At 55.2% G+C, this 16,827-nt stretch overlaps 7 protein-coding genes across 7 annotated transcripts; 5 read left to right on the plus strand and 2 right to left on the minus strand.

Annotated features, from left to right (window-relative positions):
* Positions 1–956: 956 nt before the first annotated feature.
* M409DRAFT_54796 (uncharacterized protein) lies at positions 957–3,313 on the plus strand (the record flags this gene model as incomplete). The annotated part of the gene is made up of 4 exons (XM_033812833.1): positions 957–1,114; positions 1,160–1,259; positions 1,320–1,456; positions 1,489–3,313. 4 exons carry the CDS (start codon positions 957–959, stop codon positions 3,311–3,313), a joined length of 2,220 nt encoding a protein of 739 aa, XP_033667337.1.
* A 231-nt stretch (positions 3,314–3,544) lies between these two features.
* On the minus strand, positions 3,545–4,756 carry M409DRAFT_23089 (uncharacterized protein; the record flags this gene model as incomplete). The annotated part of the gene is made up of 2 exons (XM_033806625.1): positions 3,545–4,467; positions 4,525–4,756. 2 exons carry the CDS (start codon positions 4,754–4,756, stop codon positions 3,545–3,547), a joined length of 1,155 nt encoding a protein of 384 aa, XP_033667338.1.
* A 350-nt stretch (positions 4,757–5,106) lies between these two features.
* Positions 5,107–5,784, plus strand: M409DRAFT_23090 (uncharacterized protein; the record flags this gene model as incomplete). The annotated part of the gene is made up of 3 exons (XM_033806626.1): positions 5,107–5,124; positions 5,265–5,569; positions 5,622–5,784. 3 exons carry the CDS (start codon positions 5,107–5,109, stop codon positions 5,782–5,784), a joined length of 486 nt encoding a protein of 161 aa, XP_033667339.1.
* A 395-nt stretch (positions 5,785–6,179) lies between these two features.
* Positions 6,180–6,943, minus strand: M409DRAFT_54799 (uncharacterized protein; the record flags this gene model as incomplete). Its single annotated transcript, XM_033812834.1, has 2 exons — positions 6,180–6,704; positions 6,770–6,943. The coding sequence occupies 2 exons, from the start codon at positions 6,941–6,943 to the stop codon at positions 6,180–6,182; spliced, it is 699 nt and encodes a 232-aa protein (XP_033667340.1).
* Positions 6,944–7,119: 176 nt separating this feature from the next.
* On the plus strand, positions 7,120–8,162 carry M409DRAFT_23092 (uncharacterized protein; the record flags this gene model as incomplete). The annotated part of the gene is made up of 4 exons (XM_033806627.1): positions 7,120–7,214; positions 7,278–7,627; positions 7,689–7,958; positions 8,017–8,162. 4 exons carry the CDS (start codon positions 7,120–7,122, stop codon positions 8,160–8,162), a joined length of 861 nt encoding a protein of 286 aa, XP_033667341.1.
* A 1,106-nt stretch (positions 8,163–9,268) lies between these two features.
* Positions 9,269–13,251, plus strand: M409DRAFT_23093 (uncharacterized protein; the record flags this gene model as incomplete). The annotated part of the gene is made up of 3 exons (XM_033806628.1): positions 9,269–9,928; positions 10,048–13,093; positions 13,148–13,251. 3 exons carry the CDS (start codon positions 9,269–9,271, stop codon positions 13,249–13,251), a joined length of 3,810 nt encoding a protein of 1,269 aa, XP_033667342.1.
* Positions 13,252–14,166: 915 nt separating this feature from the next.
* M409DRAFT_23094 (uncharacterized protein) lies at positions 14,167–15,592 on the plus strand (the record flags this gene model as incomplete). The annotated part of the gene is made up of 2 exons (XM_033806629.1): positions 14,167–14,714; positions 14,788–15,592. The coding sequence occupies 2 exons, from the start codon at positions 14,167–14,169 to the stop codon at positions 15,590–15,592; spliced, it is 1,353 nt and encodes a 450-aa protein (XP_033667343.1).
* Between the last annotated feature and the right edge of the window lie 1,235 nt (positions 15,593–16,827).

Raw genomic sequence — 16,827 nt, forward strand, 5'->3', positions numbered from 1 at the left:
ATGAGCCAGACTGATGTGGGAGGGACATGAAGCTGATTGATTGAATAGAATGGCGCAGTCGGAAAGCGCATGACTTTACTAACAACGTCGAATGCGATTGAATTCGAATCCCGGCGGAATACCACCTTTCGATTCAGGAGCGGGATCGATAAAAAAGTAAAACCACTATAGTCGGTTTTCTCTAGAACTCTGAAAAAGGGGCTCTAGTTCTTTTGCCCTTTTTTCCGCCTTGAAAAGCGCGAGTTCGAGTCTGGTATCTGTAACGACAAAAACGCCATCGAGCACTCTGCCATCGGGGGTTTGGGCCTGCTCCTGAAGTAAAGAACATCCTCGATATCAACGCCGCTTGCCAAAACACCATCGCTTCCGCCGCTCGTTCCCTCCCAACTCTAATGGCAAGTCGTTGTCGAACTCGACTCTGAGTCTCATCATACCAGCGCTCGTATCGAAGACGTGGCTCACGAAGTTCTCAATCAACTCATAGGTCAGCTTGGCGCCCATGGAGGAGCGGGATAAAATCATACCGCAACGCGCCCCTTCACGATGATCCTGAATTCTCGCGCCCATCCTTTGCAGTCGCCCAAATCGCGTTCGATGTTGAGGGCATACATCTTCTGGTTCTCGTAGACGTTCAGGGGTTTCTTCTGCGATTTCTTGCGGTAGGCGCTGCAGATGGGGCAGACGGCCACATCTTTCAGGGGGAATCCGCACTGCGCTTTCCAGAGGAACCGCCGTGGCTTGCAGGAGAAGGGCGTGAACTGCCAGGGGAAGTTATTGTCGCCAGGGCAGCTTATGAGTGCTGAGCCGAAGTCGAGGGATGGTCTTGCTGTGGGTGCCTGGCTATCCATCTTCGCGGTCGTACGGTTTATTCTTCCTCGAGACAGAAGACAGAGTGAGCGGACGGGTTGTGACATTTAAAGTGCAGGCCATGAGAGTGTCGAAATTGGCTGGCCGAAATGTCCTTGATTGAATGCTGCTACACTGCGCCAAGATTTCGAACCGACTTTGGTGATGCTGGTCCCGTGATGCAAACCCGGTTCAATGAGGTGATGTGGATTAGAGGAAGAATGCGGTTTTGGGGCAATGTGCTTATAGGTGGGACTGTGGTTGGCTGGTAAGCACATATCCTCCGCTTTGGGAATTCACTGACGCTATGTAGTTGGGCTTCGAAAGTCTATTCCCAACGAGTCGAGGTCAACATGCCAAGTGTCGGGAAGGTCCAAGATGTGAAGGCCGCTCGAAGAATCGATCTCAAGGTCGTATGAGGCTGCTGAGTGACTACCTGCAACGAGCAACGGAGCCTTGTGCAGCTCTCAAAGACAAGCTCGAGAGTAGTGCCTGCTACTCTCGCTACCGAGCGCCTGGTATACAGCTACCGTGGGCTTCATGCCCTGAACGGTGATGTCTCCCTCATAGACCGGATGGGTCCGGAGGGGGGACTTGGTGAGGAGAGGAGGTAGGTATGGGTGTGGGCGACAGTGGCCACAGATTTTCTTCTCTCCCTTCGCCAAGTGTTCAACACACTCTCATTTCGCACGCACTCATTGATATCTCTTTCACCCATCATCGTTCCTTCATCCCCTTTATCACAGCGTTTGGGCGACCTCCTATATCAGTTACATCGACAGCAACACCCCCCAAGTCATCTTTCATCATGGCTAGACAACGACTCTCCCAGAAGTTCTCCATGAAGAACCTCAAATCCGTCTTCAAGAAAGACCGGAATAACAGCGACTCTGAATCGGACTATGAAGAAGACCATCTCGTCCCACGCCTCCGCAGAGCAGCCTCTCGCCTCTCCCTGCGCAGCGAGACCCGCGAGAACACGCGCCGCAACAGCCAGATCAGCACGAGTGAAGAGCGACATCGTCTCAGATCCCGCAATAGCGTCTGGTCGTTCAGATTACCACTCGGTATGGACGTCGCCGTCACGAGGCCAAGCGCAGGTGTGCCTCCCGGTCAGGACATGGAATCCTCCGAGGAGACTGGCCCCAGGACTCGCAACCGAGCAAGCACGCTCGCCACCGATAGCGAGGGCCATGTTCAGGAGTACCGCGGAGAGTGGTATACGGCACCTCCACCGAGTGGCGTACATCCTGCTCTCAGAGACCCGCCGCAGCCTAGGTTCATGGCGAGGAATGATTCTGTTCCTCACGCCCAGGAAGACTACGAGGAGTATGATGAGGACCAGCATGAGGAGCCAGCAGAGGAAGTTGTAAGATCGCCTTCTCCAACTGGTAGCGCGGGCTCGAATAACACTATCCGTCAACGTTCCTCGACGCCAGCGCCGAGGCCACCTACGCCTCCTGTCCATCGCAGCAGACACGACGACTCTGGGTACTACAGTCGTGGAAGCCGAACTGACCCCAGTACCGATGGACGTCCGAGTCAAACTATGTCCAAATCGGACAGACGCACAAGTCAACTTCCCCTCGACCTGAACAGACGCCGAAGTCAAAACCTCACCAGAATCCCAACCCGCAGCCCCTCCGCCGCCGAGGGACGCCCAAGTCAACCACCCCTCGACCTGAACAGACACCCAAGTCAGAGCCATCTCAGAACCCCTACCCGCAACCCCTCCACCGCCGAGCGGTCCCAATACGACAACTCCTCCATCATCGACCTGTACGCAAACCGCAGAATCTCCTCTTCTACCACCAGGGAGCAGAGCCACGGTAGCATCTCTCACGCCGACACCGCGCCAGCAGCGACCTCCAAAGCGGCCGGAAAACGCCCTGTAGCGAGGGGGAGTGGCAGTGGCAGCGGTAGTGGCAGTGGCACTCAAGACAGTGGCACTCAAGATCCCACCGCGACCTCCGCTACCACCTCCCCTCATCCCGACGCCATGCCCAACACCGCCACCACGACCACCCCTCCCGCGTCAACATCCACATCCCAACCCCCTCCCCAACCCCACCAACAACCCTACGAAGCCCGCGCCCACCCCCTCCGCCGCATGCGCGCCGTCCAATTCCGCGAACCACCCGAACGCCCCTCTCGCGAACCCGAACGCCCCTCACACAACACAACCACCGAACTCTCCTCTCACAACATAACAACAACCTCGACCGAACGCCCCTCTCGCCACACAGCTGAGCAAGCACCTCCACAACCGATGAATTTCCCAGCTCCTATCCCCGCGCACGATTTCGATGTGGGAAGGTTTTTGTGGAGGGTTGGGGCGGAGATGTGTCGGCAGGTGGAGAGGGAGGAGTTGGAGGCTTTGATTGCTGCTTCGAGGGAGGGGGAGGGGGAGGATCAGGATCAGGGGAGGGATGAGAGGACGAGGAGGGATGAGAGGAGGGATGGGTAGGGATGTCGGGAGGGTTGGATTGCGAGACTGGCGTTTTTATGATGGATGGATGATAATGAGCGTTTTGAAATTCTCCTTTCTAGTCGTACACTAATCTGCTGCGTTATAATGTCTTTCGTCCGTGGTGGTAGTGGTATCGCTGTCGTTACCTGAAACGCCTAAAAGCCTTTGTTATCCAATGAACGCCAGAATTCAATCGACCTCCTTTCTCTTCATGCTTCATCAAAATGCTCAGATTTCCTGAGGGGGTTCAAGCTGGAAGACTTCTGGTTCGTCGTCTTCGACCAGTTGATCGATGCCTTTATTTGGACTGGTCAAGCCCAGGTCGGCATCTTCGTCTGCGATTTCCATGCTACCGAGATTGAGAAGCTGGTCCAAGGTGGTCTTCTCTTCTTTCGGCTCTGGTTGCGAGTGAATGTCTGACAGGGGTCGTCGATGGGCAGACACGACGCGACCTTTGGAGTAGCCGATCGTGCTGTTGGATGCGGCTTTGGCGGCTGTGAAGCGAGGGTTGCCCTTCTCGAAAATGGGCTTCTTGGTTGCCGTAGAGGAAGAGGTCATGGGTTGGCGAGCCTTCGCGGCGGTGGTTGACGCACCAAACTTCCGCACAAGTGGCTTGCTTGGTCGGCTTGAAAGTGCAGACGCAGCATTTTGCGCTCTCATCGTCGCTGGAGCTGCCTTCGATCCAGTAGCATTCGTTCCTTTCGAACTCAAAGGCCTCTTCTTCGCCGCGAGCTCCTTCTTCTCCCGTTCCACAGCTTTCTGATATTTCTCCTCAAAGTCACTCAGCTCATCGTCGTCACCGTTGTCCTCTTTCTTGGGCAGGTACTCGCTGAGCCAGCCTCTTGTCAAGTTCTTCCCCTTAAGCATGGAGTAATCGCGGTCTCGAGGACAGATGTCGTCGTAGTCCTCCTCCTTTGGCACCTCGCGAGGTGGCATGTACTCGACATCTCGCTCCTCAGGATCTTGGGCAAGGACATTCTCTGCTGTCTCGTGGACCTTGATCTTGCTACGGCGCAGACGTGGGCTGGTGGGCTTGGTGGAAGAAGGGCGGTCTCCGTCTTTTGGCTTGTCGGGGGCGAGAAGCGGTGCTGGGGTTTGGAAGGCTTTGGCGTTGGTAGTTTTGTTGCCTAATGGTGCTCGCGTGCGTGGGTCTGCAGTACTTGTTAGGGGAGTGTACCTTTGAATCTGATCGTCGAGTAGCTACTTACTAGCTGGCGTCACGAAGGCATTGCGCTCAGCTTTCCCCTCCTTCGCGCCGCCATCTTTTCCAAACAGCAAAGCAGCATTCTCGTCATTCCTGCCCTTCCCGAAGGGCGTCTTAGGAGGCTTGTTGGCGGGAGTCTTGGGAGCAAGGCCTTTGACTCCTTGGTTCAGGGGTTTGGCGGCGGCGGCCTGTTGCTGCTCGTAGATGGCATTTTCGTTGTTTCGTGAGGCGAACATGATGCTAACGGTCGCCAATCATCCCGGTTGTGCTGTGTCGTGTTTGTTGGAAGATGTGTGGTCGGAGAATGTTTAATGGAGATGCTTGGGGACGACTGCCGTATGGGGTTTAGCGAAAACATTGGACCCTGGAGCCGGCGGGATGGGCCGTGCGCGCTGCGACGGTCACCAGGATCCGTCGTCGTTTCTTTGCTGGCTGCTGCTGCGTTGTGCTGAGCACATCTCAAAGGCAACCACCGCCCAACTCGCACTCACTCACACCAGACCCTCTTCTCGGACCAATTCCACATACCGACAAACGTCACCTCTCACTCAACCACTGGAATCCTCAGCCAACCGTTACCGCAACCATGGATCAGATCAAGAAGGTACGCTTGACCGCCATGCCCCTCAATAGCCCCCCAAACAACCATGCACATGATCTCCAGAAAACCCGCACTCGACACCACGACTCACTCCAACAACACGATGCACCTCATTCGCATGCTAACTATGCCTCTCCTTCCAGCGCATGAATGCCCTCCGCATCGAGGCCGACGAGTCCGCCGCAAAGGTCGATGAGCTCTCCACCAAGGTCAAGTCGCTCGAGCAGGAGAACTTGCAAAAGGAGCAGGAGATCACTTCCCTCCAACACAAGAACAGCATGCTCGAGCAGGAAGTGGAGAAGCTTGAGAAGCTGCACGGCGACGCTAAGGCCGCCGCAGACGAGAGCGCACAGCACGGCACACAAAACGATGCTCTTCAGAGAAAGCTTCAGCTGCTTGAGGAGGAGGCCGAAGAGAACGACAAGCAGTTGAGGGAGACCAACGAGAAGTACGTCACGTCACATGGGTTGACTGTAGGACATCCACTGACATGAAGATAGGCTCCGTCAAACCGATGTCAAGGCCGGTCACTACGAGCGTAAAGTCCAGGCCCTCGAGTCAGCACGAGACCAGTGGGAGACCAAGTACGAGGAGATGGCCAAGAAATACGCCGATACCAAGAAGGAACTCGACGACTTTGTTGCTGAGATTGGCAACATCTAAGTGCCTGTGCATGATACCACACCTACCCCTGACTGTCGCTGGTCCTACTGGGCCAGAGCCACGATGCAGCCTCCGATAATGGCAAACACTCACCGGTGAGGCATAGATGGCCTTGCTCCTGGACTTGGGATCACGAAAGAAGCTGCGATCAAGAGAGATGCATGGATACGGCAGTCGTCGGAGTTGTTCTTGTCCTCCTTAATCTGCCTGGTCGATAGATGGGGTGCATGGGACATGTGGAACCTCTCGTTAATCAGGCATGCACAATACCCCCTTGAAATTGATGCCACCCACTGCAACCTACTCTCATCTTTAACCACTTCACAAGAACGCCCTACTCGCCGTCGCCGACGCCTGCGTGAGATGGTATTCAGCAAAGAAGAGGAGTCGCGTCATCAACCTTTCTCCCGTCGAGCCTTCGCAGCTCGACCTTTCGATTTCTGCTTCTGCCTAGTGACTTGTCGTTCTGCCTTGCTCTCATACCGGAATTTCTTCTTCTTGGGCTTCTCTCCATCTTTCCCTTTCCCCCAAGGCTTCTTCTTCTTAGTCTCCTTCCCAGCAACCGAAGCAGCCTTCTTCTCTGCCGCGTCATCATCTTCCTCTCCTTCCTCATCTTCCCCCATAGCCTCAACCGTCACAGTCGTGTACTTGTCCTCGTCCACATATTCCTCTCCTTCCTCATCTTCCCCCATAGCCTCAACCGTCACAGTCGTGTACTTGTCCTCGTCCACATATTCCTCATCTTCAGGCAACTGCTCCGCCTCTTGAGCCTGGACTGCGCCCTCATCGATGCCCTCCCACTCCTCGTCCTCATCCTCGTCCGAGAGATCTTCTCCATTGACGAAAGCATTCTGTTTTCGCAATTCCTCGTTCACGGCTTTGACATGTTGTTCGAGGTCTTCTTTTCGTTGGTCGCGGAGCTAGAATGACATACCACGTCAACACAAATCAATTCTGGTAATTTTGTGGTACTGCTTCAACATACTGCTTTCCTCTCCTTAACCCTCGCCTCCTTCTCTCGCTTGATCGCCTGTTCGCGCGCGGACTCTTTGCGAGCTAATTTGCGCTTGTGGAAACCCGTAAGGTATTCCTGTCGGGCGGAGGGGTCGAATGTGAGGTCTTCAACCTGACCCTCGGCGAGCTTTCGTTTTGTGCCCATTTTTGTGTTTGTGGTTGTATTTCTTATGATCGGGACAATTGGAACTCGAGGTTGTGGAAGTTTTGGGTAGAGAGCGGGAGTTGCCGTCGAACGTCACCTTGGAGCTTCGACTTGATGCTTGCTTGCGGTGCAGGTGACGGTTACGATACGACAGGACAAACACACACGCAGCGAAGATGTTGATAAGATCATGCACGGCGCTGCTGCTGGCGGCGAGCACGGCGTATGCATTGAAGGATGCGTATCCATTTGTTCTGCTTTCGACTGAAGCGTAAGGCGACAGATCCAATCCTCACTCCCGCCTAGGCGACACATACTAACTACCACGTTCCAGCATCCCCTCAACAATCCTCCAATCCACCCAACTCTCCACCGCCTCCTCCCTCCAAACCTCCCTCCTCGCCACCCTCGACGCTCTCGACGCGAACACGCAGTTCATCTTCATCGAGCAGGGCGGCGTGGCCGCTAACGACCTCCGCGATGGGAGCGCGATGCCCAAGTTGAGGAGGAGGATAGAGGACAAGCAGTATAAGAGCGTGGTGCAGGTGCCGGAGGTGCTTGGGGGCGTGGATCTCCAGAACGTGGTGGAGAAGGTTGGTGGGGAGAGGGCGGAGGTGGTTGTGGTTCCTGGTGTGTTGGGGAGTGAGAGTGTGGAGGGACGGAGGCAGGTTTTGGGGGATACTGGTACGTTCATCACACAGAGGTGGAGACGGCTAAAGGAGGATGGAGACTAACGTGGTGTTAGATGCGTCTATTGAGAACACCCTCTCGGAGCGTTTGTCGAACCACACCTCGCACGTTATTATCTACGTCTCCGTGCCTTTCGCGCACGAGACGAGCGAGGACGTCAAGCAGCAGCAAGACTACCGCATGGACGAGCCACCCTTCCACGAGGTGATGCACACGGACCTGAAGCGAGACTTGGAGCGCGGATTGCGAAGAAGACAAGACAGCGGGAATGATGATTTCCAGAGAGATCTGCCATTGTTCGAGAAGTATCAGTTTCTGACACCCGGTACCTACCACCGTCTTTCCATCCAAAACGCACAGCGCTGACGTGTTTTTGATGACAGGTATCTTCATGGGCCTCTCCGTCTCCATCCTCCTCTTCGGCATTCTCTACGTTGGGATCTCGGCGATTGCGGGCTTGGAGGTGTCGTATATGGCTTTTAGCAAGGAGATGGGGCCGCAGGCTCAGGGACAGAAGAAGCAGCAATAGACAGAGAGAGGCAGGAGACTGTTGTTTCGAGTGTATAATTGGACTAAGGCATACCCTGAGGGTGGAGTGATGCGTATTATGCGGAGAGCTCGGCGAGGGGCGTTTTGATGGGAATGCTACCTTTGATTTGAGATTTCTTGGTCGTTCGGTGCAGACTCGAGAGTGATGGTTGTCGTGCTCCCCATCAGTCCGAAAGCGACGAAGCTGCTGGCCGCGCCTCCAGTTGAGTTGTATAGCTCGCGGGTCATGGGAACGCGACACTCTATTTCGACCAGAACGACGGTGATATTGTGCCTAAGAGTCTGTCACACCATGAACAAGCTCCCTGGGGCACATTCCACTGCATCACCCACGGCGATTGTCGTCGATCACGTGACCTCTCTGAAACCTGAACGTGATACTGGTTCCTGATATTTCTGATATTTTTCCAATCAAGCAAGTTCTTCTCACGACCTTGTATCGCTCTGAACGGTGTAATAGTTGATTTTGTTGGATGCGACGAGCTGAGCGAAGGGTGCTGCACGCGATCTCGATGACGTTCCTAGCTGGCTATCACCGCCTCGGATTGAGCGGACTCGAGGCGCAGTGCGTGCTTTTGCAGGCGTGAGACGGTATCTCGACTCCGATTACTGTCGCCTGTCGTTCTATCTTCTGGGTTGATGTTGTCGAGTGGATGAAGTGAATGAGTGGACGAGAGTGAACCGAGAGTTGAGAGCTTCGACTGGCGCAGGGGTCGCCGCCGCTTGCCGTTGAACGCTTGGAATGCTGCTTGGAGGTCTGTGCTCAAGCGACGACAACTCCTCCTTGCACCTCCAATCCTCACCTCGACCCCATTTCTGCCTGTCTGACCGGCCTCCTTCCCTCCCGCCCTCATCAGACTCGCTCATTACCGCCGGCGACGCCATCGCCCTCTTTTCCACGCACCACCACCAGCCTCGACCAGCTGGTCTGCCCCTCCGACGCGACCGCGCGCCCTCAGCCAACTTTTCCGAGGTCGCTGCTGGGGTGCACCCGTAACGGCGGCGCCAACCCCCCTCGGTGCATGATACCAATCCCTGCGTAAGTGACGGTGGTGATGAAGGCGGAGTGAGCGGCATAGCGGCGGAATGTCGCAGTCTGGCGGTGGCCTCGACGCCATCAGCAGGAGCGCCTCGCCAGGCTCGCTGAAGCGAAAGCGCGAAACTCCTGACTTCTCACAATCACGATCTGCCGCGGGCAGCGTGACCGCAAAGTCCGCCCTCGTCAACGGCGCGACGGCGTCCAGCACCCTCCAGCCGCACAACATGGCTTCCACGAATGGCGCACGCCCGAAGCAGCAATACACCTCCCCAGACTCGGACGAGATGCAGACAGACAACGGCGACATGCTTCGAGGCATGGGCTCTGCGAGCTCTCTCGCCAGCGCCGCCTCGTCGGTCTTTACGCAAAACTCACATGCCTTCGCGCAGAACCGAAAAGGCTCTGCCGCCAACGGCCTAACCCCCCTCACCAACGTCACAGAATCTTCGCCGCCCAAGGGCAACAGTCCGCTCCACTCGAAACCTGCCTCTGCCATGGAGTCCATCGACGGCGTCGTGGCCTCCTCGCACGTGCCTGCCTCTGACGGCCAAGATACCGACCAGCAACCCCCACAACGCCCACAAATGCTCCCGCCACCAGGCACAGTGAAAGGGTACAGAGCGGTTTGGGATCCGGAATTGGACGGCAAGCTCAGCAAAGAAGAGCGAAAGCGCGCAATACTTAGAAAGAGAGAATTTGGTGCCGAGGTACGCTACATATTTCATATTCTGCTGAGCTTGCGCAACATGATGATACACATAACTTGAAGTGATGATAGGGAAAAAAACCGCTCTGTACCCTTTCGCTGACACTTGGATAATGGCAGGCATATCAACCGGATCCGCCACCAGATCCGCGGTTGGCCATACCTGGATACATGTCTGGGCTATGCAGACCGAAGTTGCAGCCCAGCAAGGCTATTCTTCGAATCGCGCCCTACACATTACCACCGTTCAAGGTGGACCGGCATTCGACTGGGCCCGGCGAAGCACAACAGGTGGTGGTGATTGGCTTTGATCCCTTCTTGCCAGAATCGACATTGAGGCTCAATCTTGGGGTATACGGCAGTATTGCGTCCATTCAAAATAAGACAGACCCAGAAACCGGCAGCTTTCTCGGCATTGCCTTGATTAAGTATCGAGACTCTGCTAGAGACGGATTCGAGGTTACCGCAGTCACGGCCGCGAAGCAAGCCGCGGAGGGTTTCAATGGAGAGCGGATCAATTTGCATACAGTCAAAGTTGAGCTGGATCGAGAGGGCAGGAAATGCAAGCGATATGTGGACAACGTGCTGAGGGAGGCTCGGGAAGAGCGTGCGAAACACATGAGAGCAGCATCTCCTGCACTTACAGCCGACGCATCGAAAGGAGCGAAAGATTCGCCAGCACCTCCTCCAAATGCGCCAAAGGGACCGTCTGCAAAAGCATCAGCGAAGGCGGCGGCGGCAGCGGTACAAACTCCAGAAGCAGCGAAAGGAGCGGCAAACGTTCCAGCTCGGAAGTCTGGAGCTGCGTCGCTGATCGAAGACGAGCCCATTCTCAGCAAGATCAAGCGGAAGCCGTACATCCACATACCACACTCCTCGGTACCTGTGCTTGGCACTACGATTCCTCACTTGAAGAAGCGCCTAAAAGCGTACGATTGGCGCGAGGTTCGGCTGGATGCGACTGGATACTACATTGTGTTTGAAGATTCCAAGCGTGGAGAAGACGAGACTGAGCGATGTTTCAACGAGTGCAACAAGGCGGCTTTGTTCACTTACAAGATGGGAATGGAGTGTCAGAAATACGGCAATCCTGACTACGAACGAAGTCCAAGCCCAGAGCGGGTGATCGCTCAAAAGAAACAGAAAGAGGAGATTGAGCGGTTGGAGCGTGAGGAAGCCGAAGATCTTGAGATCGAGAAGAAGAACAGGGCAGAGAATCTTGACCCTGTTCAAGGAGCGCTCGAGCAGCTTCGAATGGAGTTGCGCGACAAGATCATGGGCGACATCAAGACGAGAATCGCCATTCCCATTTTCCACGACAGTCTGGACCCGTCGAAGCATGTTGCGAAGAGGAGGAAGCTGGGCCTGCCAGATCATTCCGACATCGAGAACAAAGCACCCGCCTTTCTACTCAACAAAGCTGGAGAACAAGGACCAGACACACCTAAAGGCCGACGTGGGCATGGCTCTAAGCCTTTGCGACCTCATGATCCGAATCGGCAGCGAGGACGTAAAGGCGATCGAGGGATGGAGCCAAGCAATGCTTTCATCGATGAGAGGAGGCGCAAGCCAGCACCACGCGCGTCGCATGCTCGTGGTCTTCACTTCCGCTTGCAGCGAGCAGCGATGAGCGAAGATGAAGATTCAGACGATGAACGACACACTTCCATCACACGCGACACGGAAGATCTCGAGAGCCGCCCACTTAGTCGCGCAAGTCGCAACTCGACGCCGTTTGACTCGGAGACTGCTGAAACACCCAAGCGCAAACGGGCCAAGATCAGTGATTCTGAAGATGAAGACGACAAACCAGAACAGTTCACTGCATTTCAAAAGGACCTACTGGGTCACCTCTTGTCTAAGGAGCCTGAGGAGCTCGCAACACGCGAACTTGAGCTGGTTGTGCACACCCTTCCCCGAGGTTCGAAGTACAGCACAAGAGCTAGGACCGAGTTGTATATTCGCCAGCGATCCCAAGCCGACGACGACCTGTTTTTGACGAAGAACGAGCAAGCCAAAGATATCAGCGAAGATGCAGCGGACGAGACTGCTGTTGCAGATGCGAAAGCCAGTAAAGAGAAGACCAAGAAGAAACGCAAGACAAAGAAAGAGATCCTGGCCGAGCAAGAAGAACTCAAAGCCGAAGCGAAGAAAGCAAAGGCTTCCAGCAAACCGGTTGCGCAAGATACGGTCGAAAAGATTGAACAGAAAGAGCTTGAACTTGAAGCCGCCGATGAGGTTGAGGACAAGGACGTGGAGCTGCACCTGACTTTCGACAAGCCCAGGCGGACGGTTGAGGAGGACCGTGGGGTCATTCTTGATGTGGACGGCTGGCAGAATTTCATCAAGGATGATGAGGACCTTGCGTTTGCGAAGAAGGCATTATCTGAGATCATGCCTGCCGACGTTGGCGATGCGAGACTTTGGGCTTGGAAGCAAAAGGAGATCAAGGCTTTGAACAGCGATGGCGCTGCCGGTACTGCGCAACCACAGTCTCTAATCCAGGGATACTACGTGCCCAACCCGACTGGCTGTGCTCGAACTGAGGGCGTGAAGAAGATTTTGAACGAGGAGAAGTCTAAGTACCTTCCCCATCGCATCAAGGTGCAGAAAGCCCGAGAGCAACGCCAGGCGATGGCCAAGTCGAATCCGACTGCAGCTGCTGAAGCCGCCAAGATCGTCGCTGCCGAGAAGATCGCGCAGACGGCGACGTCTCGTAGCAATCGTGTTAACAATCGCCGTCTCGTCAACGACATCAACCTCCAGAAGCAGTCTCTTGCCACGGCCAACAGTGACGCAGATGTCGCGATTCGTTTCAACCAACTCAAGAAGCGCAAGAAGCTCGTCAAGTTCGACCGGTCTGCCATTCACGGTTGGGGTCTGTATGCTGAAGAGAATATCGGCATCAACGAGCTCATCATTGAGTATGTTGGTGAGAAGGTGCGGCAAAAGGTGGCGGATCTTCGAGAGGAGAAGTACGACAAGCAAGGTGTTGGCTCGTCATACCTGTTCCGCATGATGGATGATGAGATTGTGGACGCTACCAAGAAGGGTGGCATTGCACGTTTCATCAACCATTCTTGCGATCCCAACTGCACGGCCAAGATCATCAAGGTGGAAGGCACGCCAAGAATCGTCATTTATGCCTTGAAGGACATTGGGAAGAGTATGTATACCGCGATGCTTGTTGACTGCGGACGTATGCTAACGATGTGAACAGATGACGAATTGACGTACGACTACAAGTTCGAGCGCGAAATCGGCTCGACGGATCGGATTCCTTGTTTGTGCGGTTCGGCGAACTGCAAGGGCTTCTTGAATTAGAGATACCACTTTGCCGTTCTAATGTTTCTTGGGAAAAGGGTCACTCTGATTCTTCTGCATTGCACGGCGCGTGGGAGGCAGCATATGCAGCGCCCTGGCTTCTTTTGTTGCCGGCGCGCCTAAAAAAGAATGGGAATGGGAAAGGAAGGGAGAAAGCGTTGCGACACAGAAGCTTGGTCGCTGGTGTCTGTCTGCCTGTTTCTTCTTGTGCATATTGAGTTGGAGCGAGGACCAGACAAGCCAGAGGCATGAATGAGATGTCTCGTTTTTTCTACTCAATTCAAGAGCATTGAACTGCCACGTGACGTCTCGTATCTGATCTAAACTTCAGCCCCGGAATCTGGAGTGTGCTTGCGCAAAACTCTGTTGGGGGTCTCGGCTCTTGTCCGCCCGAACGAAGAGAAGCACTTCACACGCCCACACACGCCTCACACTCGCAGCTGCCAACCCTTCGCCATGTTGAGGCTTGAACTCTACGCCGTGCGTCTTATCTGACTACCGACCACGAGGTCCAGACTTGCTCTTCGCACGCCTTGCTCAATTGACTCGCGCCGCACGCTACTATCACCTCGTTCTGCACGCACGTGGGATCGTGGAGCTGCCGAATCGAGAGGTCGCGTGCAGCTGTAGCGCAGCCACGTTGGATGGTTTGGGACGGACGTTTGCCTTTTTTGTGAGGGAGGGACTGCAATAGTTTCGTCTGGTGTCTTTTGGGGCGTGCTTCGAGACGGATGTGCTGAAGTTTGTGGGTATGGAGGGGAGTGGGGTGGATTCATAAGTATGGTGCTGGGAGATGGGGAGGTGAGGGCTGAGGGTCTTCTTTCTGTTGTTGTTCTCTCGTATCATTTTGGCTGGGTATTGGGTTCTTCTGTGTTGGTTTGGGAAGAGTGAGAAAGAAAAGAAAGAAAAGACAAGATGTTCCTCTCCTACACAGCAGCAGCACTCCCACTGCTCTCACTACTGGCAAACGCACAACAACCCCCCTCCAACAGATCCACCGCCTCCCTCACCGAAGTCCTCTCCCAACACGCCAACCTCAGCTCCTTCCAATCCCTCCTCGAGACGCAATTCCCCGCCATCCTCAAAGCCCTCGACACCTTCGACGCCACCTCGGACCCCATCACCATTCTCGCGCCCAACAACGACGCCTTCGACTCCCTCGTCAACTCGCCCCTCCTCTCCGGGCCCTTTGCCAACAATGACACCGCCTACATCTCCAAGGTCATCGCGTACCACTCTATCATGGGCGAGTGGACGAGCAATACGCTGAATACGAGTTTTCAGTGGTTGCCGACCATGACGAGTGGGACGAATTTTAGTTTGGTTGAGGGGGGCCAGAGGGTTGGGGGTGTTTTGCAGCCGGGGGATAAGAATTCGAGCTTTTATGAGTGGGAGATTGTGTGGGTCAGTGGGGAGAGTACGAGGAGCGTGGTTACGGTGCAGGATGTGCCGTTTAAGGGAGGGTGAGTTTTCGATATTACCTTGAGATAGAGAGGGAGGGTTGAGGGTGTGTGGCTAACTGATGGGGATGTCCAGCTTCATCCAAGTCCTCAACAACTTCCTCATCCCACCGGACAACTTCGTGCCCACCGCAGAAACGTACAACCTCGCCAACTACGACTACGCAATCACCGCCTTCCTCGGAGCCGTCTACTCCCTCGCCAACACAACCTCCCTCGCAAAATACATTAACGAAACCCAAGGCATCACCATGTTCATCCCGGCGAACGTCGCCTTCGCCGCCGTCTCCGGCACCCTACAACACTATCTCGAAACGCCCGAACCCGACCTCGTCTCCATCCTCTCATACCACGTCCTCAGCGGCACCTCCGGCCCGCTCTACAGCTCCGACTTCGCCAACGCAACCTCCCTCTCCACCCTCGCCAACACCTCGCTCTCCATGCGCTTCTACCCCAACTCCTACTTCATCAACCAAGCCCGCATCGTCGCCCAAGACGTCCTGATCTACAACGGCGTCTTCCACGTCATCGACGGCGTGCTCTCCCCGGACGACGCCGCCGTCCTACCGAACCCCACCTCCGCGACCGCCGCGCCCGTCCTCCCCACGAATAAAGACGTCCTGGCGGTGAATGGCAGCGAGGCGCCGTTTACGACGTTCATGCCGAATTTCGTCCCGACGGATTTGCCTGATGTGAGCACCACGGGGGCTTATAGTTATGCGAGTCAGAGTACGTATGGGGCGGAGGCGACGAGTAGTAAGAAGAGTGAGGCCAGGGGGGTGTTGCTTAGGGGCCGGGGGGATGAGGGGGGGTTGTGGTTTGTGTTGGGGTGGGTGGGGCTGGGGTTGGGGAGTGCGGTTGTTTTCTTTGGGGCGTTGTGATAGATTTGGGTTTCTTGGTTACTGATTTGGTTCTAGAGCGTGGAGTTTTGCGTGGTAGAGGGTTTTGACGTTGACGAATGATATGATGGTTTTATGTGCTTATGGTTTTTTCTTTTGGTAGGCTTTGCGTTAGAGCATACTTTATGCGAGGAGGGGGAGGTCCATCGCTGGGACTCGACTCTCTGGAAGTCCCAGTTGAGGGAAATGAACAACAAGCAGACTGACCACAGCACAAAGTGGCGATACCAGTATGTAGTAAGTTGCTTTTCTTGGAACGTGCCCAGCGACATCCTCGCCCAAGCCATAACAACCGAGTTAGAAGATCGACTCGATTCTCGCACACGAACAAAGAAGACCATCAAACCTCAACTCTGGTCGCCACGAGTCATCATGACAGCAACTCCACCTCCTCACAACGAACTAGATGACCACTCCCCCTCTCCCAACACGCCCAACCCACCTTCCTCAAGATCTAGTCCCCCAAGACCCAAGGCCACCATGGCTCTCCCACCGCCCGTCGATTCCAACAAACTCATTGCTGGCTCCGTCACCATGACGAACGTCTATATCATTGGCGCCTGTGTGCGACGATAACGACATCTCTGGATCGTTGAGCCCTCGCCATCTCACTCACCACAAGTTTTCTTCCCCAACGAACAGTGAACACTTCCCCATGGGCACCCCACACTCCACCCTCTCCACTTTGGACCATCTCGTTCTGTACTTGGAGCTGAAGGCTTTAAAGGCGACGGGACATCCGTTTTATGCGCGGAAGGTGGAGGAGTATAGGAAGGCTTGTTGTGACGGTGGTGGTGGGGAGTTCAAATTCGATGAAGTCTTTGAGTATACTGGTGATGGGGATGCTGATGGAGAGGGTGTGCGCTGGCACTGGAAAGGACCGGACTACATCCCCCCCCCAAAACCATCGCCGCGGGCCTACATACATCACGAACAACGTTCAACTTCCACCTCCAACAAAACCTCCAGCCCGCGGACGAAACTCGCCAGACCGTCTCCCAGCCCGACGCCACGAGAAATATCGCCCTCTGGCTCAGCTCGCACGCGGGTCGATCGCCGCTGTTAGAAGCAAGATTCGAGGCGTGGTTCGCGACGCATCTGGGGGTTATCGCTTTGAGTGAGGGGGTTAAGAGGAAGGAGGGGGCGAGGGCGGAGTGGGAGGGGTGTTGGGGGGTTTGTGCGCGGTTGAGAAGGGGGTTGAGGGGTGCGTATAGGGG

This window comes from Zasmidium cellare, assembly GCF_010093935.1.
Source record: "Zasmidium cellare ATCC 36951 unplaced genomic scaffold M409scaffold_18, whole genome shotgun sequence".
NCBI lineage: Eukaryota > Fungi > Ascomycota > Dothideomycetes > Mycosphaerellales > Mycosphaerellaceae > Zasmidium > Zasmidium cellare.